Consider the following 27,695-nt stretch of genomic DNA (forward strand, 5'->3'; position numbering starts at 1 on the left):
AAATACTCGCGCTTCAGCCTCTCAGCACGAAATATCGTCATATGTCTGCAGTCCTCCATGAGAGCAGACCGATTATCTTCGTCATCAAAATAAGACATTTGCTTTTTACTTTTTTAAAGCAATGATCACCAAGTTTACATATTTGCTGACATGTTCAGGACCAAACCCCTCCCTCAATCGTAATCAGTTAATTTGGAATAATGTTCTGTTTTTCAATCAAGGGATAGAAAAGAATTTTTTTTGGTTTCTATCCAATTTATTGACTAATCAAAAAAATTACAGACAGATTAATGGAATAGTAAAATAATCATTGAAGCCCTAAAAATGACCTTTAATTGTGTTATCATAAATAATTACTGATATTCATCGATGGTAAGACACTGATCATGTTCATGATTTCTCACAATAAGTATCACCAATGATTTAACAAGGCAGGAAACGTAAAAATAAACATGCAACACTTGATTTCTATAAATCTCTGCAAGTGTTTACATATTCAAATGATCACTTCGAGAGTATTCCTTGGAAATCGCAATGCCCGGTCACTCGTGAGCTATTTTTACAACAGGTGTGGTGACATGGTCCTTGGGGACTGCCTGTTGCCCGCGGGCTCCACGTTGGCGACCGCTGACGTGACGGATCTCGACTGATGAACCGAGTTTAGCCTGGGTTGTTAGCGGAAGTTACGGGGTCGTCGCTGCATGTACGTGCAAACTTGAAAATGCGGTCTTCCAGAAGGAGGCTTGAAAAATCCCTCGGTCGCAATGGGCGCGTTCAAGTGCGCGCAAAGTGCTGCGAGTCTCTAAACTCCAGGAAGAGGCTGAAGAGCAGGTGCAGCGCTTGGATGCGGCTGCAGTACACGGGGACGTCCAGCAGGGCGCACACGACGTCGCAGTACTGCGGCAAGCTGCAGTGGAGGCGGGCGGGGGGCAAGCGCACGCGGCCCAGAGTCTCCTCCACCTCCGGCGGCCACTCCTGCATGAGGGCGTCGATGTCGGGCATGGCGCGCGCGTACTGCACGCTGGCCGCCGCCTTGGAGCGGTGCAGGTCGCCGATGCTCTCCACCCAGCTGTCCACGGCGCGGGGGTTGGACTGAGGACTGGACACGCTGGTCACCTTCAGCTGGGAGACGCACGTCAATCAATATTTATCTAATAACACGATTTTTAGGGCCAATGCCAATTGTTCCCCAAAACGGCTCGAAGAATTGGGACGAGACGTCAACACCTCCTACTTTCTGCTGGCTGGGTCGTAGGCAGACATGACAGTTGTTTACATTTGCAAGATGCCTTCTTCTTGTGTTAAATGAATGTTGTAATTAAAATTAATTGCTTTTTTCAAATTTAAATGTGTCTTTTTGTCCAGTTTCCAAAGGTGACTGGCATTTTAAAACGGTTTCTAATTAATGTTTCCTACAACGTGACAGGGTGCACGCATTTACATATTTCTTCCTTGTCTACTCTAAAACACATTTGTATAGAGTAAACATTTTGACAAACTAACTTTATGGCCTAACGTCAGCCAATAAATAACAACAACCGTCACCAAAAAAAAATCTCAAAACAGAATAGAAAAGAAAAGAACTTTGTCACTGTCACAGGAATAACGAATATCAGTTCAGCATCTCACAATTTGCAGGGATAAGCCCTTCAGCTTACCTCGCCGGTGGCATGCTGCTTGGTCTCCTCGGACAACCAGAGCGACAGGAGCGTAGGGTCCGACTGCTTGACGCTGGGCTCGTCCAGAACCAGAAGGCCCAGCCCGTCCGCTTTGCCGTCCGGCCTCGGCACCTGCGCGCCGCCCAAGAGAAGACTGGTGATCTTTGACTTGGGTACGAGCGGAGCAGGAAGAAGGAACCTACCTTGAGGAAGGCGTCGATGTCGCCCACGGCCGGAATGAAGTCCGGGATGAAGGGTCTTAGGCTGTGTTTCAGCTGGATGGACTGAGGAGAGTACCTTGGGAAGACCCAACGCACACAATCAGTCAGTCAGTCCGTCCACCAGACAGCCAGAGTCAGTCGGTCAGTCAATGTCAAAAAGCATCAGTGTCGGTTAGTAAACAGCGTCAGTCAATGCCATCATTTACCAGTCTCAGTAAGTCAGACATTGTGAGTCAGTGTCAGTCAGCCAAAGTTGTCTCCGTCAGTCAGTCAGTCAGCGGCATCGCCGCCACACAGACCTCGCTCCAAACTCACCGCACGATGTACTGGAATAACTCTTTGATCTCTGCGCTGACGGGCAGGATGGCGTAGTCGGCCGGGTCGTACGCGCCCTCCGGAGCCTCGCTGGTCTCGTCGTCCTCGTCCTCGTCCTCCGATTCCCCCGACTCTTCTTCCTCGTCCTCGTCGTCTTCCTCGTTTGGGCTGACGCCGGGCTGCCTGCCGATTGAGCCTTTACCCCTCGGAGGCTCGAGGTCTTTGTCCATCTCGTCACTGCTGCTGTGGTCGGACATGTGGCTACGCCCCATCCTGTTCCTCCCGCGCTCGGCCTAAAAAGCACAAATGCTGACGGCCGCCCCTGACCCTCGCCCCACGTCCCCCGTGAAGAATAAGGAGGCATGAGGATGGAGACCCTCGTTACCTGGCCGCGGACGCTCGCCTCCTCTGCCGAGTCGCTCACTTCCACGCTCTCGTCGTATGGTTGGTTCTTCACAAGCCGACAGTCGGCTCGCTCCATGATCAACTACACAAACACAAGTTACTTATTAACCTACTGATTATTGTAATATTTTAGCATCGTATCGCTTATGTTGTTCTCAATTCCCTTCCCTGAATAAATAAAGGTTAAATAAATGTTTCATTCACACACACACAACGCTAACTTAAATTTAACACGTCAGGATAGTCTAAATGCTAAATTGAACTTGTTAAATTCCTTTTATTATTTAACGTTATTTAACGTTATCATTGCTAACGTTAGCCACCTAGCACCAGTGAAAAATGGGCTTCTTGTAGGCAAGGCGAAAGATTTTTCGCGACGGTTTCCAATGTTGTCCTAAAGCGCCGTTTCCTGTCACATAAAGGTAGAAAACAAGCTTTTTTGTTTTTAAAAAAAAAAGTGAAATTTACAGTCTAGTTTCGCTCAGGTGAGGCACAAAAGCAAAACAACGAACGCTTTGGTAGCCTAGCAACCGCAGACGCCATGTTGTATTCTTCTTCTTCTTCTTCTTCTTCTTCTTCTTCTTCGTCTTTTTCTTTTTCTTCTTCTTCTTCTCCTTCTTCTTCTTCTTCTTCTTCTTCTTCTTCTATATCGCCAAACAAAGCCGCTCGTTGCAAGCGCGCTCTACTGCCACCGTGTGGACTGGTGCGCCAGCGAGTTAAATAAGCTTTCTGCCAACGAGAAAATGTGCCAGCATCATATCAAAAGTCACCAAAGTTAAACGTTACATCGTATTAATTAATTGTACAAAAAAAGTGCATTTCAAGGCGGTGTTTTAGCTCCTCCAGGGCACTAGAGGGCAACTTGGGCCCGGAAAGGGTGTCGTGATTGGTCGTTGTGGCGGCGGGACCGTTTCGTGTGAGCTGGTCTCCTTGTTTTCGTCCGGCAACGTTTTCAGGTAAATTGTACAACAAAATCAACAACAAAAATATCGACAGGGACTCGTCAACAAAGTTTTGTTTAATACGCTCCAAATTCGTAGTCATTAGCGAAGTGCGGCTAACTAGCGGCGCTTAAGCTAAAGGAAGGCTAGCGGCGAGCGAGCCCTAGCTGTTAGCCGCTAATGTAAAGTTACTATTCCAGCATTCTGCTATACCACACAGCTGATTTTACTATTCATTTTCTATATTTTTGCCAGTACAATAAATAATGAGCAAAAAGCATCCACGCAAATGAACACGTGATTGTTTATGTGTCGGCTACTATGTCAGTATGCATTTATCTAGTGTATGTATATTTCCTCTACTGTACGTGTAACTAGTATCATATGTAAGTGTATTTCTACTAGTGTATGCACAGTACTGTGCTAAAGTCTTAGGCCACCACTAATGCAGTGTTTCGCAACCTTTTTTTGTGCCAAGGCATATATTTTACAGTAGAACATAAGTATATATACACTAAGATAATGATGATCGCATATGAATTTAATCTCAAATTTATTTCCTAAGTGTGAAGTGTGTGGAACACAAAGCGATCATTCTGTTATAGGAATACTAACAGGAGGATACAGACGCTAATTTGACCTTTTGCCATCAGGTGCAAGCACAATTAATTGTTCTGTCTGTCATTATGGGACACTGGCATAGGCATTATTGTAGCGAGATGGTGTGTTTATTACTCAATGCTGCAAATTGTGGGATGTCGAAGTGATTTTCATTGTTTCTGTGTCAGTGACATTTCAGTTCTATTCTGCAAATATGCTGATAGAGCAAGGTATTTTTGTCACTATGGAAGAATCACAATAACACCTCCCAAATGCAAAGCTCTGGGATAGTTTTTCTTTTTTACTAACAGTCCCTTGTCGGAGGCCAGTGGGTCAGTCCCGAGAGGCTCAGAATGTGTATTTGTGTGCAGACCAATGGGTGACAGTGATGATGAGTTCGACAGGAGGCGGCGCGACAAGTTCCGAAGGGAGCGGAGCGACATGGAGCGATCCCGAGAGCGAGAAGAGAGGCGACGCGACGACTGGCCCGACAGGTGGAACCGTCATTGAAAAAAATATTTTTCCCGACGGAGTAGTTGTTGGGCATATACAAACAATTCAACACAATACATGTAAAACAAAGGAAAAAAACTCAAAAAGTGAAAACATACACACACATATAGAAGGCAGCAGTAGAGTTTGTCCTTTGATACTAATGTACTTGTTCAATAGGAAGTAGGAAGAAGTAAAAAACTTATGCGGTCCTACCCGTAGCGCAGTCCAGAGATCCTGAGTTCGGATCTCCACTCGACCCTTAAAGAGAATAGAAAATGTCTGGACGGCTCGTGTGATGAGTGTACGTGTGCACATTCAGGGACTGGGAACGCGGCAGAGAGAGAAGACGGGACTACGACCGTGGTCGCAGGGAGAGGTTTTCGCCGCCGAGACACATGAGCCCTCAGCACAAGCGCATGAGGAGAGACTGGTGAGCGGCGGCCGCGTATGGCTCGCGTCAACCTCCACGCGCCGCAGCTCAACGTGTCCTGGTTTCGCCAGGGACGACCACCGGGGCGAGCCATACCGCTTTGAGCAGCCCTTTGGAGGAGGCGGCGGCGCTTTGTTCCCAAGGGTGGGGCCTCAAGGCTGGCCCCCCGACATCCCGCAATTACCCATGCATCACGGAGCTCACCCGCTGCAGGGCAGGTGCGTCCACGGGCACACGTGCGCGTGCTGGGCGGAGCGATACACGCACTTTTATCTTCCCTCAGGTTGGCGATGGTGGATCCTGACTTGCCGCCCCCCGGACCTCCAACCATGAGAAGCTTCAAGGTGAGTGAAGCAAGCGGTCAGGGTGTCACGGGAAAGAAAATGGCTTGGAATACAAATTTGTCCTGACAAATAAACAAATGAATAACCCAGCCCTAAGCTGTTGCGTGTGTCGCGCAGGACTTCCTGCTGAACACGGAGGACAGCGTGGACGAGACGGAGGCGGTCAAGCGCTACAATCAGTACAAAGTGGACTTCCGGCGCCAGCAGCTGCAGGACTTCTTCGTCCAGCACAAAGAGCAGGAGTGGTTCCGCTCCAAGTACCACCCCGACGACATCGCGGCCAGGAAGGCGGAGTCCCTGGCCGCGCTCAAACGCCGTCTGGGTGTGTTCCTCTTCCTGTGGGACAACAAGTGGCTGGACGGCGTGGCGCTGGACATGGAGCACGCCACCGCCATCATTCAAGTGCTGGATGCAGGTCAGCCGCGGTCCAGGAAGCAGGAGGCTCCGCACGGGTGACTTCTGACCTCGCGTTCTCGTCCGCAGCCGTCATCAAGATGGAGGGTGGCACGGACTTGGACCTGAAGGTGCTGGAGCCCGGCGGGGAGCGCGGCGGCGGAGGCGTAGGCGAGTCCGCGGCGGGTCCGAGCAAGGAGCCGGCGGACGGCGAGCTGGGCAGGACCCGAAGTCAGGTGAGAGTACAGCGTGGGGGTTCTAGTATCTGCTTTTCTTTGTCACAGAAAGCCCCTCTATATTGTGGAACATTTCCTCGTGATAAACAGGGAATCGCTGTTGAACTCAATGACGATTTCACACCTCAGAAGGATGAGGACAGCAAGCAGAACGGGGAAGACGAGGAGGAGGAGGAGGAGGAGGAGGAAGAGGACAAGGAGGAGGAGCAGAAGGAAGAAGAGGAGGCCAAGAAAAGCAGGAAGAGGAAGCGCAGCATGTCGGCTGACAGTGGCGAAGGCTCGGCCTCCGACTCCTCGCACTCTGACGGCGAGAAGGAAGAGAAGGCGCCCGCGTCGCCGGTGAGGCCTCGGCCGCTGCACCTCACCACCTCGCTTTTCATCAGGAGCGTCCCGCCCGACGCGTCCAAAGAGGAGATCGCCGCAGTGAGTGCCCACCGCCCCCGCTGCCGATCGGCATCTTCCGCTGCCCCTGAATGCGCACTCGAGCCCTCTGTGTTTGCAGCTGTGTCGCAGGTACTCGGGCTTCCTGCGGGTGGCGCTGTCAGACCCTCAGCCAGAGAGGAGGTGAGTAGAAAGTGTGCGATGGTAAAAAGCGTGACCGGCGACTGCGCATCACAATACAGATGTGTGCCAGGTTCTTTCGGCGGTGCTGGCTGACGTTCGACCGCGGCGTCAACATCAAGGAGACATGCTGGAACCTGCAGAATATTCGGGTAACCGTCGTCACACGGTCGCGCCCTCGCCGCCGTCTGCTACCGTCTTCTTCCAACTCGTCTCATCTTCTCCGGCCCCTCGCAGCTCCGAGACTGCGAGCTTTCCCCGGTGGTCAACCGAGATTTGTGCCGTCGCGTCCGCAGCGTCAACGGGCTGACTCAGCACAAGCCCGTGGCGAGGAACGACGTCCGCCTGGCCGCCAGGCTGGTGCACACGCTGGACCAGAGGGCGGAGCTGTGGCAGGAACAGGTGCCGCTTCCCGTTGCCCCGCCTCCACCCCTCGGCACTTTCTGTTTGGCTCCGAACCCACGTACGAATGCACCACTGCAGACGGAGACCAACCCCGTCCTGAAGAACATCACCGATTACCTCATCGAGGAGGTGAGCGCCGAAGAGGAGGAGCTGACGGGCGGCGAGGCCGGCGACGCCAAAGACGCGGTGTCCTCGGACGTTACCGTGGAGACTGATAAGACGTTGTTGAAGGTGGGACCAGCTGTTTGTGTGTGTGGCTGTCTTCATGCGGTGTTGCAGTGCGTGTTTGTTTGTGTGCAGGTGCTGGACACGCTGCTGCTCTACTTGCGTGTGGTCCACTCGCTGGACTACTACAACTTCTGCCAGTATCCCGCTGAGGACCACATGCCTCATCGCTGCGGACTGATACATGTGCGGGGACCCCTGCCCGTGGCCAAGATCACAGCGGCTGAAGGTATAGCAGACACGCGCACGCGCGCCCGCGCGGTCGAGCCCGCCGTGACGTACTTTGCTGTGGTCGGCCAGTGGGTGAACACCTGAAGATGTGTGAGGAGCGTCTGGCTCCTCTGCTGAGTCCGCCCGAAGTGGTGAGTGCAGACGACGCCTCGCGCCTGGGGAAGAAAGACCCGGAACAGGAAGTGAGACTTTCCGCCGCCACTATCACGTAGTCTCGTGGGTCAGTATTGACGGCATTCGTTTGGCAGGTGGAGAAGTTCCTGGCGGCCAACACTCAGGAGCTCAGCAAAGACAAGTGGCTGTGTCCTCTGAGCGGCAAGAAGTTTAAGGCTCCGGAGTTTGTGCGTAAACACATCCTCAACAAACACGGCGAGAAGGTGGATGCCGTCAGACAGGAAGTGGACTACTTCAACAACTACCTGATGGACGCCAAGAGACCGGTGTTGCCCGAGAACAAGCCCCCGCCGCCTCCGGCTCAAGGTAAGCTCGAAAAGAGACGTCCCGACAAAAGGTACGAGTCGACTCGTTCCCAGAACGAGCTCCCTCCGCCCACATTTCAAGGAAAGGTCAACCCTCAGGCACCTCGTCCCCTGACCCCGCTTTTGCGTTCCTGCCTCTAGCCCCCCCCACCAGCTTTCCCACAGTGTCACCTCAACCGCAAAGCCTTCTGGGATACCCGCCCGGCATCAGGCCTCTGCTGCCCGCTTTCCCCGGAACTCCCCATTTCCCCGCCAACCAGTTCGGGGCCGGCCGCGGTCACTATGACAACTTCAGGGGCAACTTAGGCTTCCCGGGGAAACAGCCAAACAACAGGTGAGGAAACACGATGACGGTCAACACCGCCCATGTTGGCGTGCACCGCGTGTAATTCCGTGTTCGTGTGTGCGCAGGGGTATGCGAGGAGACCCCCGCTCCATCATCGAGTACAGAGACCTGGACGCTCCGGACGACCTGGACTTCTTTTAAACCGGCAGCTTTCTTCCCCAGGATTCCCTCTCTGCTTCTGTGTGTGTGCGTGTGCGTGTGTGTGTTCCTTCCAGCTGGACCAAGATTACTTTTTAAAAAGCCATGATGTCATATTAAAGAAAACAAAAACCACACCTTCCTCTTTGAATTCAGTGAACTAGTTTTGCTTGTTTTAAACCCAGTTGGAAAATACAAGCCCATCCCCGGAATTAAATCCAACTTTGACTTTTTTTTTTCACCAAACGTCCGATTGTTCACCCGCTAATCGGAAACGTGAGCTGCGTTTAGACTTGTGTGAGACAGGTTAGCTTTAGCCTTCTCTTGATCACCCCCAGTGCTTTGCTGCTTTTCTTTTTTTAAGGATGCTTTTTTTTTTAGGTGTGCTTTCCTTTTCATGTAGCTTTATCATTGACTGTAAATTCTTGCTTCAATTCATTAACTGTTATGAATTTTTAATAAACTCAATCTGTAAATGTGATGACTGTCAACTAAATTTAGGGATATTCAAAGTACAGCGAACCCTCGTTTATCGTGGGAGTTAGGTTCCAGGGCTGGGCGCGATAAGCGAATTTCCATCAAGTAGAGACACTATATTGGGTTAATTATTTAACGTATTTTGACCTTACGTTTATTATATTGCACACTACTTAGCAGTAACAATGAAAATTAAATAAAAAAAATAAAGATGGGTACTGTACTGTAAATAATGTCCATATGTATACATTAAAAACCCTGCAAAGTCGTGAATGCATTCACAGGATCAGCAAACCAGTTCTCAAACTTTTTTATTTAACTCAGTAATTCTGCGTTTTTTGCGTACCAAACTTTGACAATCAGTGCAATAACCCATTCCACTTGTAGCACTGACTGGACTCCCTTCAGGTTTGCCACCCAGGAAGTTGACAGAAGTGTTTTTTTTTTGTTTTGTTTTTTTCATGTCACTGAATTTTCTGCTCGTGACACAGACTTGAAAGGGATTTTATTCTGAAATACTACTTAATCAATTTCCGGAGAATCCTAGGATCGTTTAGTAATTTGCAGAACGGTAGGAATTAGAGAGTAATCCTTAAAAGCCTGTGGCATACAATCATCCTGGTTGCTGACTTTTTATTTTGAAAGCGGCGCTTTACCGTCATGCTTTCCGTTTAAAGCGGAAGTCGGCCGAACCGCAGTGTCATATGACAAGGGCAGCGGCCGATTCACCACTCTGTTTCCAGGTGGTCAGGCGCAGCGGATGATCAAAATAAAGTAGTCCCCCACCAAATAACACACATAGACACACTCCCACTCGGTTTGGGGCTATGGCGCCTTTTAGGAAAGAAACAGTTGCTGTAATATACCGACCCAATTGCCATCATACGTCGATGTGGTTTATACGTGGTTGTAGCCCTCTTACGTCACGTTGTTATTGTATATCCCTCCGCGCGCCATAGCTAGCCACTTTAGCATCGTTTGTTGTTGTCGTGGTTGGTTTGTCAGCGATTTTCTCCCCCCGAACCCGGAACGAGCGACCGACTGACTCGCCGTCCGTCATCTCTCGTAACGATGAAGTTCCAATACAAAGAGGAGCATCCCTTTGAGAAAAGGCGGTCCGAAGGCGAGAAGATTCGGAAGAAGTATCCGGATAGGGTTCCCGTAAGTAGTGTGCTAACGTTAGCGGCTAACTAGGAGGCTGGCTTTCGTGAGCTAGTTCCACACGGCGCTCCCTCGGCCCAATGTGTGCGTGTATGTGCTGTCTTTCTACAAATGTGGTGAAAATGCAGCCACATGTGGCATTCAGTGAGCAGCAACAGGCCGAGCTAGCTTTCCGTTCAACGTCGTAGTATATATATATATATATATATATATATATATATATAGAAAAAAAAAAACTTCCGCGTTTTGGGAGCGACACCGCTAATAATAAATAAGTTAGCTCACCTAATAATTGCTCAGTTGGTTTGTTGTCAAATCAAAATGAAAATATGTAAAATAAACCAATACAGGGAAATAAGGCTTATATTCATGACAAATAAAAATAGTAGATATTTTACAAATGTTTTTAAAAAATGTTTACTTATTTTATGAATTTTATTTAACTTATTTTATCTTTGCAAAATAATTTTTCAGTTTTCAATTTTTAAAAGTTTTTACTTATTTTATTAAATAATTGGTTCATTAATTGTAAATGAAAACAGTATTTTCTCATTAGAGAAATTATCACATGTTTTTAAACTAACATTTGTTTTCGTTTTATTCTGAATTAAATCAAATACATTTTATTTTTAAAATAAACTGTTACTTACATATTTGAAAACCATTTTTTATTTGATTGAGAATTGTACATGAAAAGGTAAATTGTTTTTTACAAACTTTGACAACTGCTTTATTAACTAAAGGGATATATATTAAATTATAAATAAACGTGGTTTAAAATAAATTACATCTACTTTTAAAAAAACATTTACTAATAAATGGGTAAATATAAATAAAATTAGCATGAGTGTACATACACTAACATTTTTGAAAACATTTTTCAGTATTTTATTTGATATAATGGGATGAATTATACATTACATTCACTTTAAAAATAGTTTGCCCACCCCTGATGTACAGTATGTCCGTTTTATGATAATTTTATACATTTTAATAGATTAGTTTCACCAAGGAGGAACCAAATTATTTCCCCCCCTGCATTATTGTGAAGAATCACGTTCATTGTCATGAATACAGGCACATTCATGATTTCATGAAAATTCATTTTTATGAATGTATATGTATTTTCCAGGTTATTGTGGAGAAAGCTCCCAAAGCCAGAATAGGTGATCTGGACAAGAAGAAGTATCTTGTCCCCTCCGACCTGACAGGTGAATAAACATTTGCTTCTACTTACTGGTAACGACATGATTTCTGTTTGCGCAATGCAATCACAAATCAAATGTAGGTGGTTTTGTGTCATTATTCCTTACAATCGCGGCCTCGCGCCACTGTTTCATATTCATTTGACAGGTGTGATTTTTATAAAATGTTTAAGAAAAAAGGTTTTTGCGCACATACGGTAATCTGCTACTGTAAGTATTGAGATTTTTTTTTATTGTACTTTAGGGCTTGTGGTAAGATCCCTGGATCTGGAAAATGTCATTTTCTCTTGTACTTCTGTTTTGTTTTTAAAAATAATTTCTCAAAACATGAAGGCGTGTATAATCCCCACTTTTGTCTTCCAAATCCAGTGGGCCAGTTTTATTTCCTCATCCGAAAACGAATCCACTTGCGAGCCGAGGATGCGCTCTTCTTCTTCGTAAACAACGTCATTCCACCCACCTCGGCCACCATGGGACTGTTGTACCAGGTGAGGTCATCGCTCGCGCCGTTCAGGCTTCAAAAACGCCCCCGTCGTTTACGCACGTCTCCCCTTTCTACGTTTTCAGGAGCACCACGAAGAGGATTTTTTCCTCTACATCGCCTACAGCGACGAGAGCGTGTACGGGAGCGGCCGAAGGGAAATGTGATCCCCGCTCTTTGTCTCCCCCCGCCTTCCCGCGACGCAAACATACATCCATTGGGAATATTTAATCTAGCTCAGCAGCTCGGAGTTCACAGAGCAAAAGGCGTCAGATGCACTTTCACCCGTCCCTATCTCCATCAGTGTCACGTTGTATCTATCGGCCTCCGTTTCTTATTTCCCGACTGCTACGGAACAGTTATATTGACTATGATTATTGCGGTTATTGTTAATTTTAGATGGCTTTATTTACTGTATCGTGAAGCTGAGTGCAATTTTTTTTTCCTCTTCTTTTTTTTAAGAACTCTCTAGAGCTGCATTACTGGCGCTTTCTCTCCACTCGTGACCATAAAATGATAAAATTTGATGAAAAAGCTAAATGGGTGTCTCTTGTCTTCAATTCTAAGATATTTAAAGTTCTTGTTATTGAAAAAAAAATACAGTATTAAGTTTTTTGATGCTTGTATGTAAAATAATTCTTAAACTAAATAGTATATGGGGATTGCCACTTTTGAAACGATACTGTATGTATTTGTGAATAAATATAGTAATTGAAATACTTATAAAAATCGAGTATTTTGAGAACTATTTTAGCATTTTTACTACATTTATATTTTTTAATTAGATACGTATGGTTAGTACACTCTGTCCATGTTTTTTTTCCCCACAAGTTCTCGCGAGGGAAGTCGTTGTGTGACGAAAACGCCATTACCCACAATGCGTTGGTACACTAGGTCCATGCTTTATTTCCCCCACAAGGTCTCGCGAGAGAGCCCCTTTCGTGAAGAAAACGCCATTACCCACAATGCATCGTCACCATCACTGCTCTGTTGAGAGTTAGCGGCGGGAGCTTGTGTTGTTCTGTATAAAAGCCAAGCGTCAAGAGTACAAAATAGTTGGCAGTTCAACTGACTTCACGTTAAAGGAGACACGCGACGTCAAAAGTAAGCATTGTGGTCTCATTTATTGTATCCGCGTTGGCCAAATGACGCCGCTAGCTTGTTACGTACGAGAAGCTAACTGCTTCCATTTTGTTGCTTTTGGGAACGTACTTGCTTGTTCAAATGCACGATTTCCGTCACTACTATGCATTAATACGTTATTATAAATGTACATTTGCAAAAGCAGTCTCCGTTATTATTGCAAAAGAAGCTTAGTGGCTTGTAGGCCTTCCTGTCAAAATATTTTTAACGATACAAGATAAAAGTAACACACAATGAATATGGCTGTTTGGTCAAAATATTTGTTATTAATTAGGATGTACAGAATGGTCATCTGCCACAAAAACAAATGCATAAAAAGATAAGTACATTTTATATATTTATTATATATTGTAAAAATAAAATATAGGTGAAAAGTTCATGGAGAAAATGCTATTGAACTAAAGATTTATTTCAGGGGAAAAAAAATCTGCCACAATATATTTTCTTTGAAATATTTTTCTTAGGGGAAAACTGTAATACTATAACAGTAGTTACCTGAAGAACTATGATAATGTGCGACTGTGTACATTTTTTTAGATGCAATTTTCTGTTATAATAAAATGCCAAAGTATAGTAACTAGTGATTATGATTTGGAGCTGGCCCCTCCACTGCCCGTCACCATGCCCGCACTGCTGGAGAGACCCAAGCTGTCCAACGCGATGGCCCGAGCGCTCCACAAGCACATCATGAGGGAGCGAGAGCGCAAGAGACAAGGTGACACCCCAGCACGCCGCACGACCACCGCCACGCAGCGCTGACGACGCGGCCCATCGGACGCCTTTGGTTGTTGTTGTTGTTGTTTTCTCCAGAGGAAGAGGAAGTGGACAAGATGATGGAGCAGAAGATGAAGGAGGAGGAGGAGAGGAAGAGGACCAAAGAGATCGAGGAGAGGATGTCCTTGGAGGAAACCAAGGAGCAGGTTTGGATAAATAAAACCGATGCAAATTCACAGTCAAGTCCAATTGCAATAAGTGAAATAGCTACAATGTGTATGGAATAGTTTATTTTGATAATAAAATAGGAATGTATTCCATTTTATTCATTGGACCTATTTATTTTTGATTTAACTTTTAAGGTAACGGAGAACAGATTCTCATTTTCACCGCCGAGCCGGATGCGGAGTAAAAACAAAGCACGATAAAAGCAGTACAGTAAATTCATTTGAAGAAAATTCAGTTTTTTCATTTTTTGGTAAAATTGCTCAACTATTTTTAAGTGTATGGAAAATGTGTACATTTGCCTATCGCTAAAATTGATTCGCATAAATTTAGTTAATTAAATCATAAGTGTATTATTTAATGTGTAATTACTTGAAAAATATGTTTTTGTATCTTAAATCTAATTTATAATTAGATTTAAGAACCCGATTACTTACTGAAATAAATAGACATTTAAAAAGAACTTTGCATGTCTCGTAGTTCATTTTGGTGCAAATGGATGTAGTGAAACAATGCTGAAAATGATTCTATTTTAGTACACATTTCCTTAAAAAGATAATGGGGAAAAAAAATAGTCAAATAATTAATTGTCTTTGTTACATCGCATTTCTTAAGCTATAATCAATTAACCAATAATATTTAATATTATGAAAATGTACCAGCCATTTATTCCCCCGCTGATATTTTTGATTATTTAATGAGTAATTGAATAAGTACTTTTTAACTGGCCAAAACGAATGCAACTAATATTACAGGACTCTAATGTAAATTATGAATTACCTTTCCCAAATTGAGTCTTTTGAACACTCGTTCAGGTGATGAAGATGGGCGAAAAGCTTCAGGGGCTCCAAGAGGAGAAACATCAGCTCTTCTTGCAACTCAAGAAAGTTCTCCACGAAGAAGAGAAAAGACGCCGGAAGGAGCAGAGGTGAGCGCCATCCGCCGAAAGCGACGTCCGCTGCGTTTTCCCGACGCGCCGTGGGCTCACCCGCTGTCCTGTCCTTTCAGCGACATCACCACCTTGACGTCGGCCAGCTACCAGGCCGGTCTTCCCATGCACGCGGGCCAGCACCTCCTCAGCATTCAGGGTGAGTCGCTCCGGAAAGTCACCGCAAGGCGGCGCAAAATGTTAACGTCGCCGCTCGAACGCAGGCAGCCCCGTCAGCCACAGTCGACCCGGCGCCCTGCTCGGAGATCGGAGCAAGCAGCTTTTCCAGAGCGCTGTTCTTCCCGTGAGTATCTGCCCGCGGCTTTCACAAAAAAAAAAGTCTGTTCGGCGAAACCCTCCACGCCGAAAACCTGGCCCCTCCCCGCTTGTGATGAGACTGCGCAGCAAAACGGCCAACTCTGATATCGCGGCTAGGGAGGGATTCGCAATCCGGGCGTCCTTCAAATCTCATGTCTTTTCTTTGTTCAGACGCGCCACTATCAGGCGCCCGCGTTCAGTTCGGCTTCGGCAGAGCACGGCCAATTCGGCGGGGCGCAGGGGGTCCACGAGTCCTACGGGGTGGCCCAAGCCCAGCATCCCGCCGCCTACGCCGCCGGACCGTCCGTCCCGGTCAGCTTCGCCGGCGGTTCTCAGATCAGAGGTACGGCCGGCGTATCGAAACCGATGCGGGAAAAGGGTTTCTGGAACTGTGTGGCTTTCCCTCGTCGCCCCTTCAGGAGCGTCCGCCTTCCAGGCCATGCAGTACCTGCCCCACCAGCAGCCTGCCTACCCGGTCCACGGTCACTTCACCTCCCAGCCCGGTCAGTTCCCGGTCCTGTCACTATGCGCTCAATAGTTGACTGCAATGCACACAAAAGCACCCATTTTTTTTGACACGCATTTACCTAAAATGCTAAGATATATATATATATATATATATATATATATATATTATTTTTTTTTTCAAAGAATTCAAAAAATCATGACAACCACCCCCAGAAAATCTGATAAAACTATTATTAATTATTTCAACTGACCATGGGGAAAAATATTCATCACTTAATTTATTCAGAAATGTTTATATTCATTTGAGATGTTATATTTTTACACTGCAATTGTTAATGTTTGGTTTATTTTCAATCTAAAGAAAAAATATTTGTCACTCATTAAAAATTGTTAATTTTAGATGGGGGTTATGGAATTACTTAAAACAAATGTTAATACATTTATAACTGATGTGTTCCATATCATTAATAATTCATGCGTTAATAATATTAACGACCCCCAGAAAATCTGATTGGCTGCTAATTATGTCTGTCATTTTAGATTTAGAATGGTTTATTTGTTGATTTAAGGAAAAAAAAATGTTAATTTCCTTGACTGACTACAGGGCAGTGGTAAATTCCAAACATTGTATAGTTTAGGTGGTTTGTTAAGTCATTATTAGACTAAAGAAAATGTTTGATCCATTTTTCAGTCAATCCAGGCTTCGATTTTTTTGTGCCTCCAAGATCCTTTTCCATCGATCAAATCCGGCGGATGAGTTATCACCACATATAGCGGGACGAATCAAGTTGTTGTGACTTAGCGTTTCATCGTCTCAGGGTACATCCCGGGGGCCGGAATCCCCCTCCAGAAGCAGCTGGAACACGCCAATCAGCAGTCGGGCTTCACCGACGCGGTACGTGCCCGTTTTCTGCACACGTAGCGGCGGCCCAAACGTTCCATTTGCGCTTGTCCCCGCAGGGCGCCCTGAGGCCCATGCACCCGCCCGCCATGCATCCCTCAACTCAAGGCTTGCTGCCCGCGCCGACCATGGCCGTCCAGATTCCCGGCGCAAAGGTGAACCGCCCGCACCGAGCCGTCCGCTCGGCTAACCGGTAAAAACCGCACGCTGCAGCCACGCCTTTTTGTCGTCGCCCAGGCTGCGTTCCAGAACTCGCCGCAGGCGGCGCCGCGTCACAGCTTCCTGCCCCACGGCCAGAGCGGCCAGAGGTTTTACCACCACGGCAAGTGAGCCGTCCTGGCATTTCCTGCTCTCGGCTTGAGTTCACCCGTGGGACGATGGTTGGATCCTTTTTTTTTTTTTTTTTTTTTTTTCCCCTCCCCTCCCCTCATCCGTGTTGTTGATTGTAAGTTTATGTACAGCATATGTTCACGTTATGACGTATATTCTATTTACAGCTTTTACTGTTTGTTGCTTAATAAAATGTTGTGCAACTCCCTGAGTGTATTTCTATTTTTCCTTGATCAACGATAAAGAAAAGGATCATTTTTGTCAATTATTTTAAGTATTTTTAAAGGAGTTTGATAGTTGTTTTTAAACATTTGCTTGACTGGAGGCAAACGTATTGATCGTTGTGTTATTAATTTTAGATGTTGAAATGTATTTTTTAATGAATGCGATGTGAAATCATTATTGATAACCACCCCCAGAAAATCTTTGGGGTACACTATTGACAATTACAATACGTTATTTTTGTTTTAACATTGTAATTCACTTTAGGTGGTTTTATTGTTTATTTTCTTCCCCACGTTAAATTTCTGATCAAATAATTTTTAATGGTATAATTATAGGGCAAAGAAACTATTGATAAATTTGTCGGTATTATATATTTTATATATTTTTTAATTTTTTTTTAACATTACATTTTTCTGTATTTTTTGGGGGGGTAATCGTCCTTAAAATACCTATCAATAAATAAATTTTTAACTAAGACAATTTCTTAATTATAATAATAATGTATGACAGTAACCATCCCCCGTAAATCTGACAACTGATGGAGAAAACTAATTTCCTTGAGTAGGGCATTTTTTTTAAATGTAAAAGTTGGTTATTTGTCAAAGATAATTTCCACTTGCACTTTAAATCTACCCATTTAAAAATTAACATTTTTAAATTACTTTTAGACGTCAGAAAAACGAAACGCGTTTAAAGTATTTTGAACAGCAAGATTCTGAACTCCCGTTTGCATGAACCAGTGTTTCGCTTCTTTCAATTCTCGCCAGCAAATAAATTGAATCAAGACTCAATTACAACAACAGGACTCGTCGGTTACTTGTGTTTTAATTGGACTTGCCTGTGATGAACGTTCGCGAAAATAAACAAGGAGCGATGCTGTAAATGGCCGCACTTCGAATGAGGAAACCATAGTGTATTTCAAGCCTTCATCATTTTGCAATGAAAGCCCTTTTATAAAACATGGGAACAAGTTCACACAAAAAAAATTAAAATAGTTGCATGAACGCCACTTTCACCTCTGCCTTCCCTGAACCCTTGTTATACTTTTGTGTATATTCCCAATTGCTCTGAGGACATTTAACCCCCAAATGCTCATAATATACAATCATCATCATAAACATTATAAACCTGTGCTCTAAAGTATACAGAGGGAAGTTATGAAAAAGAAAGAAAGGAGGAAGGACAGCAACATTCCCTCCTTTTCCCCCCTCCCCACCCAAGGTCCGGCAGCCCCTGTAACACAGTGACAAGAAGAAGAGACGAAAAGAGAAACAAGTGTGAGGGCGCTCCGAAACCAGAAGGAAGAAAAGTTGTTTCCCGATAGAAACGAGGACTAAATGCAAAATGGCGCTAATGTGCATGCTGTGGATTTATTGACCTGGCTGCCGCTTATTTCCCCAAAGCTTTGATGCCAATGGCAGCTTCCTCATCCATCGCGTTGAGAACGGTCACCTGCAAGACAAAAGTTAACGCCTCGCCTCAAATCGACATCTCCCCCGAAACAAGTGTAAGTGTTCTGCAGACCGCCGTTATTTTTCAAAACGATGGCCTCCACTCGAATCAACGCCATGCCCCAATTTAAGCGCCGCCTCCTTTTTTATCCCCTCATTAAAACGACCTCCGCGAAAATAAAAAGCCCTACTTCATTAAACACCAGCTCGTCTCTGTAGCTTAGTAAATGAATGCCTCTGGCCTTGAGGAAAACGATTGTATTTTCTCAACCCGTGGTGTCCCTTCTAATAGATGGTGTGCCCCGAATAATTGCCGGGTCTACTTCAAGGACGGTCTCCCTTCAATGAGATGCCCCCCAAAGACGGTAACCATGACAGGTGTTCAGTTTAGTAACCGGACACCCCAGCTCCTATGAAAACAATCACATTGTCTCTGCTCTAATGGATGCCATACTTTGATTAATCACCATAGCAATTGTTAGAAACGCCTCACTTCAAACACGCACCACTTTTCCCCCCTCAGCCATCAGGGGCAGTCATCCAAGCACAATGAAAGGCCTCCTTCAAAATAAAAGCCTTTCTTCAAATAAATGCCTGCCATCTGTTTGAAGTAAGGCTCGAGTACAGCAAGCGCAAACTTGAATAACTTCGCCAAAGCGCTTGCGTCTATCATACTTGCTCTTGGACGAGTTGACTTCCGATAAACGTACGGTGCTTTCTGCAGTTGAGTCAATACTGACCAGGATTTCTTCCCCGGCTTCGTTTTTGCTCTCGATCTCTTTGCCCAGGTCGCCCTCTGGGATCTTCAGGTCCTCTCTCACCTCCCCGCTGTCCTGGAGCAGGGACAGGTAGCCATCTTGGATCCCGATCAGCTGGGAGAGGAGAGGAGGTGGAAAAGATGCGAAAATTTGGGGTGCGGCGGCGAAGGGGGCGCGTCCGCCAGGTCTCACCTGGTAGTCGACCCTCTTGATGTTGGGCACGTCCATGTTGTGGGTGGAAGGGCAGATGTCTTCGTACTTCTTCCCGGAGAAGATGTCGATGCCAACCAGGTGGACCTGCGGAAGCGAGCCAAACTCCGGTTAGGGTCGGAATCCCAAACGCCAGCTTGGGCGCGGGGCCGACCTTGGCGTGGCCGTGCTTGCCCGTCTTGGAGGTGGACATCTCCATAATCTTGCAGGGGCGGCCTTTAAGCACGACGTGGCCGTTCTTGCGTAGGGCCGAGCACTGCATGGGGTAGGTGGCCGACGCGCCGGCATCGCCCGTCTGGAAGTCCAGCTCTGCGTCTGCCATGTCTGCTGCGGGGCACACGGGCGGGCACACACTTCCTACCACGTCATTTTCACAACACGGCCGCCGCGGCTAATTAGACACCGAACCCCATATAATCGTCTCGTCCGCTTCAAGGGATGCCTCGTCCCAAACGGATGCATCCCTTTTCACCCAGAAGGAAAAATATGGCAGTCGGTATCATACACAAGCCTCCTCGAACCTAAATGCCTTACTTCCAATTATACCGTCTGTAGTTTAGTCAAACTAAAAAGAACCGGCGACATGCAGTTGGGTTCATTTTTGAAGTCGTTGCTTAAAACAAGCATGAACTGTATTTCCACAAATAGCGGCCTCCGCTCGAATAGACGCCGTACCCCCGAATAATCGGTGCGTCCACTTGAGGAAATGGCTCAGCTCAAATAGACGCCCCTTTCCCCTCAGGAAAAGGCAACCGTCTGTCAATCAAATAAAGGTCTCCTCGAAAATAAATGCCTTGTGTCAAATAAACGCCTACTACTCTGTAGTTGATGCAGTCATGTAAATGGAGTAACTAATTTTTGTTGCGCAAACATTATTGAACATGATTTCCTCAATTAGTGAGCGTCGACGGAATAGATGCCATGCAGCCACTTAAAAAAAGAAACGCCTCCCCTCCAATAGATGCCATCGTGCTAAAAGAGGAGTGATCAGTAGAACCACCGCTGCACGAGACCTGTTGTCAAATCAAAAGGAATCATGTCCGACAAAATCAAATGAGGACAATTGAGACAATTTGTCTTTTCTTCCCTTTCTCACGTATTCAAATTCAAAATCAAGTGACTCGACTCTTGCCGTCATCAAACATGTCGCGTCTTGATTCATTTCGCGCGTCCCGCTGCCTGAGGCCTCGCCCGAGCCGCGCGTCCGCGTCACCGCCGTCGTGCCCGAAAGTCGCCACGCGCTCGAACCGCGTCGCGATCGCGCAACCCGGCCCGAGTCTTCCTCCTCGGCGACTTGCATGTCGGCCCGCTAGCGCAGCTGCTGCGAGCTAGCCCCAAGTGTCATGACGAAGCCATTACTTGCTGCTGCACTTGCGCTCCACCTTTTTGTAAGGCGGCCAGCAGGCGTCGAAAGAAAACATTCAAACAAACAAACGAAATGCCGTGCGCAATTGCATGTACTTGAAATGTGCCATTCGGGGGAAAGGTTTGGCGTTGTGGAGGTTTAATTAGCTCGAATCAAATGTGCAGGTGTCTGAACACTTCGGCTGGAGGAGGACAAATCAGACTCCCCGCTAACGCTGACATGTTTCTATGTCGCACGGCAATGCCGATGCTCTCGCCACTGTTTTGGTGCGTAACTCACCCTTTTCGGACAAAGACTTTCCTCGGTGGCCTCACTTGGTTTCAAGTCCCCCAACGCCGTGGCCTCGTCGTCCACTCGCTCGCCTTCGTCTGCTACGTCGTCGTTGTTAGTCTTTCATTTCAGTCCCGACTGGCTTTGTTGTTGTTGTTCTTCTTCTTCTTCTTCTTCTTGCTGCTGCTGCTGCGTCTTTATTCACCCTGGCCTCAACCGTCAAAAGTCCGACGCCGGACCGGAGTGAACACGCCCGCCCAACGGTCCCGTTATTTGGCTGTGACGTCACAGGCCCCGGTGCTCCCCGCCCCGCCCCTCTCGGCCGTCTTGTGACGGAGTTGTGGATCGCAACGTCCGCTTGGGACCTTCGCAATAAAATGGTCGACCGCCCTCGCCGAGTTCGGCGTGTGTCGATTACATTGAAGGCGGAAGTCAAGTTGAAGTTGAAGCCAATATTCGTCACATGAAAATGACTTTATTCTCGCAATATTACAACTTCCTCGGTAACGATGTTTTTTTCCTAAGAGCGACTTTTTTGGACATTGCTATTTTTACAGAGTGCCATGAGCTTTTTCTATTACAACTTCGCCCCTGTAATATTCCAACTTTATTCTCGTATACTTCACCACTTTTCCCTCAGAATATTGTGACTTAATTCGTCGCAACTGTTGTTGTAACATGACAATATCTGATGCAATCTGACTTTGTTCTACTTGTGTTAATTCACCGTCATATTGTTCCTATTACCGGATGAATAAAATATTGTGCGGCGAGCGATCATAAACAGGAAGTGACGAAAGGCTCGACCGGAAACGCCTTTGCCCCCGCGTTCGGATTGGTTCCCAGCGGTATCCTTCAGTGTGGTCATTGGCCAATGAGGCGACAGCACCTGCTTGTGCGGTCCCGCCTCCCGTTGGGCGCACAATCCCAAAGCAAAACCCCCGAACGCACCTCGGATGTCGCGGCGACAAACGGAGGAAATCGCTCGTCACATTTGGATCGCGGCGTGCATCCGTGCCACGTGAGCGCCTCGCACGTCAGCAAAGTAGCCCGGGAACGTTTTTGGACGTCATTTGGGCTAGCGGTCCCGGTGACGAGATGCATCCACGGACCGCTACTTGAACCTGCCCCACAAAGCCCGTCGAGCAGGCCCGCCCGTCCTATTGTCCGCAATTGTGTTTCTTTGCCTTTTTATTTCTTTGAGCTCCATCGGCCGATGATGAGCAAACATGTCAGGGAATCACTACAAAGGCCACGAAGTCAGCTGCTGCATCAAATACTTCATTTTTGGGTTCAACATCCTCTTTTGGGTAAGCGACGAGGCCGATCCCGATCAGTCCACATCGCGTTCGAAGAGGAAAAGAAAAGAACGGCATCGAGCCCTGCTGGTGCAGCGCCCAAAGCGACAGCCGACAGCCGCTAATCGGCTTGTTGGTGCCCTTCAGGGTCAAGCTTTCAAAGACGGAAAGGCACAAGCTTGGGGGGGGGGGGGGTGTTATTTGTAGTAGTATTGTTTTTGTTTGGGAGGGTGGAGGCGACAATTGTCATAGTAAAAAGATGGAATCCACTTCAAATTTTTTTTTACATTTTCTCCATACAGAGTTGGGCCAAAGTAGTTCTGCAGCAACACCCCGCACATAAGCGATTCGTTATTCGCGTCGCTCTTTACCTGGGTTTTTATTTTTGGGTCAATTTTCGCCACATTTCCTCCATCTTTTCATGGTCAGGGGTCTGCAGCTTAAAAGTATTTTAATGCTCGTTCTATCATGGATCAAATCCTTCTGTTGCACGTCACGCCACCCTCGCTCACGATTTTGTGCTCCAATTCAATGGCCATCTTTAGCTTATTCGTCTCAGCTCTCACGTCCTTAGGACCCACGGTTGGGAAAAACGAATGTGACCTACTGCCACAAAAACAAGCGATACTCGACTTTTGCTGCAAAGAAACCTCGTGAACGGATTGTGGCCAGATGTTGTGAAGTACACTCCGGATTATTATGACTTTTTTTTCAATCACATCATCTGTAAGCCATTTATTTTAGGGCTAAAGATGAGTTTGAAATGAACTTATATCACGGTTTGTTTATATTTTAAACTATTGGGATAGGCAATTTTTAACATTTTTAAGTGGGGGGGGGGTTGGCTGCGTCAATTACTCGGCAGTTTTTGGCTGTTCTCAGTCCCGAACCCACGCGTGTCGGGAAAGACTGAGGGGAATATTTCATAACATTTCTTATGATGTAACTTTGTTTCGTTGTCCACTTTGTGACTGTAGTTGTTTGATTTGTTTTTCAGCTGCTGGGCATGGCCTTGGTGGGAATTGGCTTGTGGGCATGGAGTGAGAAGGTGAGCGGCATAACAGCACCCTCTGCTGGACATTTGTCACATTATTTAGTGCGGTAGCATCATGAGTTTTGTTTTTCACCCTTTATTCCCAGAACATTCTGACTTTTTAATGTTGGCTTACCCCGTTTTTTGCCGCTGCCGCAAAGTCTCCCCTCGGATGCAATTTGTCGTCCGGTTGGGTTTTCCCAGTTTCCCGCTGTGTGTCTCCTCCAGGGGGTTTTGTCCAACATTTCATCCATCACCGACCTGGGCGGTCTGGACCCGGTGTGGCTCTTCATGGTGGTCGGTGGGGTCATGTTCATTTTGGGCTTTGCCGGATGCATCGGAGCGCTGCGGGAAAATACCTTCCTGCTCAAATTTGTATGTCGCATGCGATTAACGAGCACTCATCTCCATTCAGTAATGACCGACAACCATCACGACTGACCGTGAACGGCGTCCTCCCCGCGGGGCTGAGATCTTTTCCTCCCGCAGTTCTCCGTGTTCCTGGGAATCATCTTTTTTCTGGAGCTGACCGCCGGAATCCTGGCTTTCGTCTTCAAGGACTGGATTAAGGACCAGTTGAACTTGTTCATCAACAACAACATCCGGGCTTACCGGGACGACATCGACCTGCAGAACCTCATCGATTTCACGCAGGAATATGTAAGGTCAACTCGGACACAGTCGATTAAAGCGACGAGAAAAAAACCGTTAATTGTCGGGACTATTCCAGCATAATAGTAACCTTCGAAATATAGAAAATCAGAATACTGTGTTCTTCTGCTACTGTATACCGCAGATTTTCGTTTTTGTCGAATAGATCTACTTTCTGTGCCGGAAATCCCGGATATAATCGCAAACATCTTGGGTTTATAGCCATCATTTTTTTTTTTTTTATGGGTTTTTACACAAATGTCAAAATTGAAAATATAAACATTGATTAAACTGCAGTAAAAAGTGACTATGTATTTAAAGTAATGCAGTCTGGCGAGCAGACAATGCAATACTCACAGGGACGTGTTCTTTATCCTCTGCAACAAATGGATTTTACTGCAGCGTACCGAGGAGTTGTGACCGTCTCCATGTGTGCCTGTGTTACACTGCCCCAGGAATTCTTTCCATTCTATTTAATGATAATGCCTATGTTTTCAGAATATGTGGTTCGAGTGCCATTTTAACGCATCTGTCCTCGTGTGGCGCGCCTTCAAATAGACGCTATTCCGTAACGTGGCACGTTTTTGTCGTTGCCATCAGTGGGAGTGCTGCGGTGCTTTTGGAGCGGACGACTGGAACCTCAACATCTACTTCAACTGCACCGACACAAACCCCAGTCGGGAAAAGTGCGGCGTCCCCTTCTCCTGCTGCACCAAGGACCCCGCCGTGCGTGCAGCGGCACAGAGTCTATCTGGACACGTTACTATTACTCGACTGATACTCAACATATTTTTTTGTCCTTAGGAGGACGTAATAAACACTCAGTGCGGATATGACGTTCGGGCAAAATCAGTAAGTGCGTCATCGTTTTACATATTCGTCGAAGCAGCAATTCTGTCACAAAATGTAGCATTTCACCATATTGACAGATTTACCTTTGAGATTGAACTTTCGTCGTCATCCTCCACTTTCTTCTTGTTTGAAAATTGTCGCTGAATATTGATCTATCCTGATTTCCCATGCATACCATGCCCTTTTGTGACTAACAGTGTGGTTTGTCATTTTCTACCACTCCCTGCAAATGTCAAGATCGATAGATCCGAGCTGCTTTTCCACTCTTCACCGTCTCGGCTATTCTTAGCGTGGAACGATCTCACGCGAGCCATCTGACCGATTTGACGCTTGCGTTCCGCAGGACTCGGAGCAGAAGGATTACATCAATGTGAAAGGTTGCGTGCCGCAGTTTGAGAAGTGGCTGCAGGACAACCTGACCTTGGTGGCCGGGATATTCATCGGCGTTGCGTTGCTCCAGGTCAGCCTTGCTAACTTGTTTGACTTTTCTGTCATTTCATTTACCCAGGTGCCATTTTGCCATCCACAGATCTTTGGAATTTGTTTGGCGCAGAACTTGGTGAGCGACATCGAAGCTGTGCGCGCAAGCTGGTAAGGAAATGAGCAGAACGCCACAGAGGCGCTTGGTTTTGTTTTGCCCCCGAATCCATCTTGTCACCACTATTGTAGTTTCCATTTCGCTACGCGATCAGGATACAGCGGAACCTCTTAAGCCGAATACCTTCGTTGCCGTCACTGGCTTTGTATGATTTCAGAACATTTGGCTTCAATTCCAAATTCTTCCGACTGCGTCGCACAGGTCCGGTCCTTTTCCTGTTCTCTGGTCGGCTTTGAGTTCAGCGGTTCCAAGTAGGAACGACGATAATTCACTGCGCCCCTTTTTCTCCCCCCTTCCGCATGCTTCATCAGGGTGCCCCCCCAACTGTCCGTCCGTCGAGCCCCGCCACACTCGAGCAAGAAAGTGCCAGCGTACTACTCGTGAGACACGTGCTATGCGTGTTGGTATGCGGTGGGTTTTGGTTGGCTTGATGTGACCTACTTCTAGTTGAATTTTGCACCACTAGTCATTTTAGTTACATTTATACAAAAAGATGATTATATTTTGTAAAAAAAAATTCATACAAATTGCTAGTAATAAAGATAATAGCATCTGTTGTTGGCGGAGCAGCCAGGACATTTCTTGCGTTAGCGCTTTGTGACATTGTTGAAGTATGTTGTGATGTCTCGGCTTGCTAATAAGCTTCCCATCCCTCCTTTTTCTAGTTTCTTTGCCGAGAGCGGAAACTGCTTTTTAATCCTAACAGGTAACAGTGGATTAAAGGGCTATTTTCCACACGGACAGCTCTATTCCCTTGAATTAGTTTTCGCAGCATGTTGTTTTGTTTTGGTGTGGTTAGTCAAAATAAATACATCGAAACAGTGCTCTCCCCCACCCCCCACCCGAGTACCTCCCGTTTTCCCATTTAGAAGGTCAAATGTCAGCGGGACAGCAAAAGTCCATCATAAAAGGACCATTCAAGTACAACCTTGGTTTTTCCCCATGGTCATTTGTCAGATTATTGCTGTCTGTGCAAGCGTAGCCATTGAACTGCGAGCCTCAAAAAGGAATATTGAGCAATAGCTTTAAGAAAAAAAAAAGCCTATTTTTTAATTGTTTCTCTTATTTTGGTCTAGTGGATTTTGACAAGTCAGCTGCAGGACTTGAGGCCTTCACGAGGACGTCAACGAAGGGGACATTCACCCGCACTACTCACAGAGCCAGCACCTTTTTAAAGGCACTACACCACTGTATGAAAACGATGATGTATGTACAGTTATGTACGTGTAAAATGAAAAACACTGCCCCGCTTTGTTTACTGTTGTAGTTGAGACACTGTTCCCGTAATGCTGGCTAGTTCTCTAGTATTTACCATTACAGTCGTTAAAAAAAGGCAATAAAACGTGGGCCAACCGGGAGCTAGCCGAGTAGGCTAAGCTTGCTAGTGCCACTAACTTGACCTCACGTTAGCATTTTGAGCTAGCATGGCTCATGCGTTGCTCACCAAACACGTTTTGAGAAATGCTTTTAATATTACATCAGTATTTTCCATAATGCGTCATTGCTAAGTCCATAAAGCCCGGCTGTAGTTAACTATTTGTTTGCGTGATACAATGCGTAGACTTTAGCTTTGTTACAACTTCAGCCATCAAAACATATACCATTTACTGCACAATGTTTCGTGTGACATTTTACTTAATTCGTGAGCAGCTCGAGGGTTCGAACTTTATCCATTTAAAACACGTTATTTACTATGCTGAAGATGTTTCACAAAACATGTGCCGTTGAAGGTACAATATTTGACTCGGTTTTTTTTTATTGTAAGATAACTGTCACTTGAGATCTTCAACAATGTGAAAGGTTTGCCATACAAGTAGTTATTTTTGGAAGGAGTTGAATACAGTTAAAAAATGTTACTGGTTTGGGTTTGCAGCAGGAGCTGTCACCTTTTATTTTAATATTGTACTTGCCACTCACTCGTGACATATTGTATGTTTTTGGACTTGAATCAAATCTGACAAGCATCTGCATTTTTTTCTAAATGTGCTGAAATACATTAAAAAAAAAAAAAAAAAAAAAGCATTGTTTTTGATGAATCGTGTGTAAAATACTCATCACTGTCCACTGTACCAACACCTTGGATTGTTTTAGATCAGAGCAAATCCCACGAAAGTTATTAATTTATGTTGTGTTCTCGCTCATTACCTTAAAAATGAGACTGCTTTTAAAATAAATGACTGAACTGGTGAGAATGAATTTTTTTGTCAAA

General features: G+C 46.0%; 6 protein-coding genes across 23 annotated transcripts; 4 read left to right on the top strand and 2 right to left on the bottom strand.

The window, feature by feature from the left end:
* Positions 1-246: 246 nt before the first annotated feature.
* ift46 (intraflagellar transport 46 homolog (Chlamydomonas)) lies at positions 247-3,195 on the bottom strand. 2 transcript variants are annotated; one of them, XM_061669319.1, is made up of 6 exons: positions 3,068-3,195; positions 2,580-2,681; positions 2,195-2,487; positions 1,862-1,955; positions 1,659-1,790; positions 247-1,122 (listed from the first exon to the last, which is right to left on the bottom strand). In XM_061669319.1, exons 2-6 carry the CDS (start codon positions 2,673-2,675, stop codon positions 775-777), a joined length of 963 nt encoding a protein of 320 aa, XP_061525303.1. In that variant the 5' UTR covers positions 2,676-2,681; positions 3,068-3,195; the 3' UTR covers positions 247-774. The 2 variants fall into 2 exon arrangements, with proteins under 2 accessions (XP_061525303.1, XP_061525304.1); XM_061669320.1 differs by having other exon boundaries at positions 2,923-3,195.
* Positions 3,196-3,299: 104 nt separating this feature from the next.
* On the top strand, positions 3,300-9,041 carry LOC133397899 (serrate RNA effector molecule homolog). Of its 4 annotated transcripts, none has more exons than XM_061669316.1 (16): positions 3,300-3,555; positions 4,512-4,634; positions 4,955-5,065; positions 5,137-5,283; positions 5,349-5,409; positions 5,527-5,824; positions 5,893-6,038; positions 6,129-6,461; positions 6,541-6,602; positions 6,673-6,751; positions 6,837-7,235; positions 7,305-7,458; positions 7,530-7,642; positions 7,709-7,940; positions 8,081-8,273; positions 8,351-9,041. In XM_061669316.1, the coding sequence occupies exons 2-16, from the start codon at positions 4,516-4,518 to the stop codon at positions 8,424-8,426; spliced, it is 2,523 nt and encodes an 840-aa protein (XP_061525300.1). In that variant the 5' UTR covers positions 3,300-3,555; positions 4,512-4,515; the 3' UTR covers positions 8,427-9,041. The 4 variants fall into 4 exon arrangements, with proteins under 4 accessions (XP_061525300.1, XP_061525302.1, XP_061525299.1 ...); XM_061669318.1 differs by having other exon boundaries at positions 6,168-6,461; XM_061669315.1 differs by having other exon boundaries at positions 5,893-6,461; positions 6,837-7,001; positions 7,083-7,235; positions 8,351-9,040.
* A 798-nt stretch (positions 9,042-9,839) lies between these two features.
* LOC133397728 (gamma-aminobutyric acid receptor-associated protein) lies at positions 9,840-12,287 on the top strand. The gene is made up of 4 exons (XM_061668967.1): positions 9,840-10,061; positions 11,194-11,272; positions 11,636-11,754; positions 11,834-12,287. The coding sequence occupies exons 1-4, from the start codon at positions 9,972-9,974 to the stop codon at positions 11,912-11,914; spliced, it is 369 nt and encodes a 122-aa protein (XP_061524951.1). The 5' UTR covers positions 9,840-9,971; the 3' UTR covers positions 11,915-12,287.
* Positions 12,288-12,710: 423 nt separating this feature from the next.
* gps2 (G protein pathway suppressor 2) lies at positions 12,711-16,972 on the top strand. 9 transcript variants are annotated; one of them, XM_061668692.1, is made up of 11 exons: positions 12,711-12,851; positions 13,488-13,605; positions 13,701-13,810; positions 14,645-14,757; positions 14,838-14,917; positions 14,982-15,061; positions 15,247-15,418; positions 15,495-15,578; positions 16,362-16,438; positions 16,504-16,599; positions 16,682-16,851. In XM_061668692.1, the coding sequence occupies exons 2-11, from the start codon at positions 13,512-13,514 to the stop codon at positions 16,772-16,774; spliced, it is 999 nt and encodes a 332-aa protein (XP_061524676.1). In that variant the 5' UTR covers positions 12,711-12,851; positions 13,488-13,511; the 3' UTR covers positions 16,775-16,851. The 9 variants fall into 9 exon arrangements, 6 of the variants coding, with proteins under 6 accessions (XP_061524676.1, XP_061524673.1, XP_061524674.1 ...); XR_009767669.1 differs by lacking the exon at positions 16,682-16,851 and having other exon boundaries at positions 16,235-16,438; positions 16,504-16,525; XM_061668689.1 differs by having other exon boundaries at positions 14,838-15,061; positions 16,682-16,972.
* Positions 16,973-17,805: 833 nt separating this feature from the next.
* On the bottom strand, positions 17,806-22,404 carry LOC133397608 (eukaryotic translation initiation factor 5A-1). 3 transcript variants are annotated; one of them, XM_061668702.1, is made up of 6 exons: positions 21,064-22,402; positions 19,573-19,745; positions 19,401-19,505; positions 19,191-19,322; positions 18,378-18,451; positions 17,806-18,232 (listed from the first exon to the last, which is right to left on the bottom strand). In XM_061668702.1, exons 2-5 carry the CDS (start codon positions 19,738-19,740, stop codon positions 18,389-18,391), a joined length of 468 nt encoding a protein of 155 aa, XP_061524686.1. In that variant the 5' UTR covers positions 19,741-19,745; positions 21,064-22,402; the 3' UTR covers positions 17,806-18,232; positions 18,378-18,388. The 3 variants fall into 3 exon arrangements, with proteins under 3 accessions (XP_061524686.1, XP_061524687.1, XP_061524685.1); XM_061668703.1 differs by having other exon boundaries at positions 17,806-18,451; positions 19,573-19,742; positions 21,064-22,404; XM_061668701.1 differs by having other exon boundaries at positions 17,806-18,451.
* LOC133397607 (tetraspanin-5-like) lies at positions 21,926-27,692 on the top strand. Of its 4 annotated transcripts, none has more exons than XM_061668697.1 (10): positions 21,926-22,364; positions 23,350-23,400; positions 23,614-23,760; positions 23,875-24,045; positions 24,637-24,762; positions 24,841-24,888; positions 25,232-25,348; positions 25,418-25,479; positions 25,798-25,897; positions 26,563-27,691. In XM_061668697.1, exons 1-9 carry the CDS (start codon positions 22,284-22,286, stop codon positions 25,868-25,870), a joined length of 876 nt encoding a protein of 291 aa, XP_061524681.1. In that variant the 5' UTR covers positions 21,926-22,283; the 3' UTR covers positions 25,871-25,897; positions 26,563-27,691. The 4 variants fall into 4 exon arrangements, with proteins under 4 accessions (XP_061524681.1, XP_061524682.1, XP_061524683.1 ...); XM_061668698.1 differs by having other exon boundaries at positions 25,798-25,890; XM_061668699.1 differs by lacking the exon at positions 25,798-25,897.
* The last annotated feature ends 3 nt before the right edge of the window (positions 27,693-27,695 follow it).

The sequence above is a fragment of the Phycodurus eques genome, chromosome 23 (assembly GCF_024500275.1).
Source record: "Phycodurus eques isolate BA_2022a chromosome 23, UOR_Pequ_1.1, whole genome shotgun sequence".
In the NCBI taxonomy this organism is placed as follows: domain Eukaryota; kingdom Metazoa; phylum Chordata; class Actinopteri; order Syngnathiformes; family Syngnathidae; genus Phycodurus; species Phycodurus eques.

Coding starts and splice junctions, on each gene's coding strand:
- LOC133397608 (XM_061668703.1), bottom strand. CDS start 19,740: ATGGCAGACGCAGAGCTGGACTTCCAGACGGGCGATGCCGGCGCGTCG. Junction 19,506..19,572: donor GCAAGCACGGCCACGCCAAG/GTCGGCCCCGCG, acceptor TCGCTTCCGCAG/GTCCACCTGGTTGGCATCGA. Junction 18,452..19,190: donor AAGCCGGGGAAGAAATCCTG/GTCAGTATTGAC, acceptor TTTGTCTTGCAG/GTGACCGTTCTCAACGCGAT.
- LOC133397728 (XM_061668967.1), top strand. CDS start 9,972: ATGAAGTTCCAATACAAAGAGGAGCATCCCTTTGAGAAAAGGCGGTCC. Junction 10,062..11,193: donor AGTATCCGGATAGGGTTCCC/GTAAGTAGTGTG, acceptor TGTATTTTCCAG/GTTATTGTGGAGAAAGCTCC. Junction 11,273..11,635: donor TGTCCCCTCCGACCTGACAG/GTGAATAAACAT, acceptor TTCCAAATCCAG/TGGGCCAGTTTTATTTCCTC.
- ift46 (XM_061669319.1), bottom strand. CDS start 2,675: ATGGAGCGAGCCGACTGTCGGCTTGTGAAGAACCAACCATACGACGAG. Junction 1,956..2,194: donor TTATTCCAGTACATCGTGCG/GTGAGTTTGGAG, acceptor GGTCTTCCCAAG/GTACTCTCCTCAGTCCATCC. Junction 1,123..1,658: donor AGCAGCATGCCACCGGCGAG/GTAAGCTGAAGG, acceptor TGCGTCTCCCAG/CTGAAGGTGACCAGCGTGTC.
- LOC133397607 (XM_061668697.1), top strand. CDS start 22,284: ATGTCAGGGAATCACTACAAAGGCCACGAAGTCAGCTGCTGCATCAAA. Junction 24,889..25,231: donor ATGACGTTCGGGCAAAATCA/GTAAGTGCGTCA, acceptor TGCGTTCCGCAG/GACTCGGAGCAGAAGGATTA. Junction 25,480..25,797: donor GAAGCTGTGCGCGCAAGCTG/GTAAGGAAATGA, acceptor ATGCTTCATCAG/GGTGCCCCCCCAACTGTCCG.
- gps2 (XM_061668689.1), top strand. CDS start 13,512: ATGCCCGCACTGCTGGAGAGACCCAAGCTGTCCAACGCGATGGCCCGA. Junction 15,419..15,494: donor CGGCGGTTCTCAGATCAGAG/GTACGGCCGGCG, acceptor TCGCCCCTTCAG/GAGCGTCCGCCTTCCAGGCC. Junction 16,439..16,503: donor AGTCGGGCTTCACCGACGCG/GTACGTGCCCGT, acceptor TTGTCCCCGCAG/GGCGCCCTGAGGCCCATGCA.
- LOC133397899 (XM_061669315.1), top strand. CDS start 4,516: ATGGGTGACAGTGATGATGAGTTCGACAGGAGGCGGCGCGACAAGTTC. Junction 4,635..4,954: donor CGCGACGACTGGCCCGACAG/GTGGAACCGTCA, acceptor GTGCACATTCAG/GGACTGGGAACGCGGCAGAG. Junction 7,941..8,080: donor CCCGCCGCCTCCGGCTCAAG/GTAAGCTCGAAA, acceptor TCCTGCCTCTAG/CCCCCCCCACCAGCTTTCCC.